Below are 1,188 nucleotides of genomic sequence, written 5' to 3'. Positions count from 1 at the left end.
GGAAAAGATGAAGTATAGTGCAGAGATTGAAAGTGTATGCAAAGCTCTCGAGGTTTGTTTTTTGCTCATTTTCACAAGTTCTTAAATTTATTTTTATTAGGGAAATCGGACAGATCTCAATGAATACAGTAGGATTTCTTGCTAAAATTTGAGTTAAAGAAACTTGCTTTCTTATAGGCTGTTGATCTCAGGAGCTCTGAAGTTTCAAGTCTGCAGAACATCAAGGTAATCAGATAGAATCTGCACAATATCATTTCTCCACAGAAGTTGAAAATTTTTCCAAATTAACGTGTCTGGTTCTTTGCAGACATGTGATTTATCTTATCAAGCTGCATTACCCGAAATATTGGAGGTTTTGAGATCTGCTTGTGAAACACATAGATTGCCTTTGGCTCAGACATGGGTGCCATGCGTCCTACACGGCAAATGGGGGAATCGGCACTCGGATGAGAACTTGCTCCATTGTGTTTCCACTGTCGATTCTGCTTGCTACATAGCTGATCCCAGTACTCGGGATTTTTCTGAAGCTTGCTCTGAGCACCACTTGTTAAAAGGTCAAGGCATTGTCGGTAGAGCATTTACGACTAACCAACCTTGTTTCTCATCTGATGTAACTTCTTATAGTAAGACTGAGTATCCTCTTTCTCATCATGCAAAGATTTTTGGTCTTTGTGCTGCTGTTGCTATACGTCTTCGGAGTATCTGTACTGGTTCGTCTGACTTTGTTTTGGAGTTCTTTTTGCCTAAGGATTGTAGGGATCCTGAAGGACAAAAGGAAATTCTCACTTTGCTGTCTAATGTTATACAAAAAGTTTGCCGCACCTTACGAGTTGTTATGGAAGAAGAGTTGCAGGACGAATCTATTTCTCCAATTTATGAAGTTGCAAATCCTCCAGTAACTAGATCTAGTGAAGAAACTCCACAGGTGGACCAAATGCATTCTCTGAGACCTTCTCATGATATAATATCCTGGAATGGAAAACCAAGAGAGATCCTAGATGAAATATTGTCACGGTTCAGTCGAGATCAACCGGATTCTAGTTCAAGAGCGGGTTTTGCCTTTGATGATAGCTCACCGAGCACAAGTAAACCTGGAGAGCGAAGACGGAAAAAAGCTGAGAAAACTATTACCTTGCAAGTTCTTCGGCAATACTTTGCTGGGAGCCTGAATGATGCCGCAAAACGTCT

The 1,188-nt window shown here is 40.6% G+C and overlaps 1 protein-coding gene across 1 annotated transcript in view; it reads left to right on the top strand.

Moving 5' to 3' along the window:
- The first annotated feature begins 6 nt into the window (after nucleotides 1-6).
- Nucleotides 7-1,188, top strand: part of LOC111380947 (protein NLP5-like) — a 14,943-nt gene continuing 13,761 nt past the window's right edge. The window contains exons 1-3 of the mRNA XM_023004623.1: nucleotides 7-52; nucleotides 178-225; nucleotides 308-1,184. Coding sequence (XP_022860391.1) covers nucleotides 8-52; nucleotides 178-225; nucleotides 308-1,184 — 970 coding nt within the window. The 5' untranslated portion in view covers nucleotide 7. The remainder of the gene's footprint in view (nucleotides 53-177; nucleotides 226-307; nucleotides 1,185-1,188) is intronic.

This window comes from Olea europaea, unplaced genomic scaffold (genome assembly GCF_002742605.1).
Source record: "Olea europaea var. sylvestris unplaced genomic scaffold, O_europaea_v1 scaffold2234, whole genome shotgun sequence".
NCBI lineage: Eukaryota > Viridiplantae > Streptophyta > Magnoliopsida > Lamiales > Oleaceae > Olea > Olea europaea.
The sequence above is the reverse complement of the archived record's forward strand: the minus strand, read 5'-3'. Positions and strand labels throughout refer to the sequence as shown.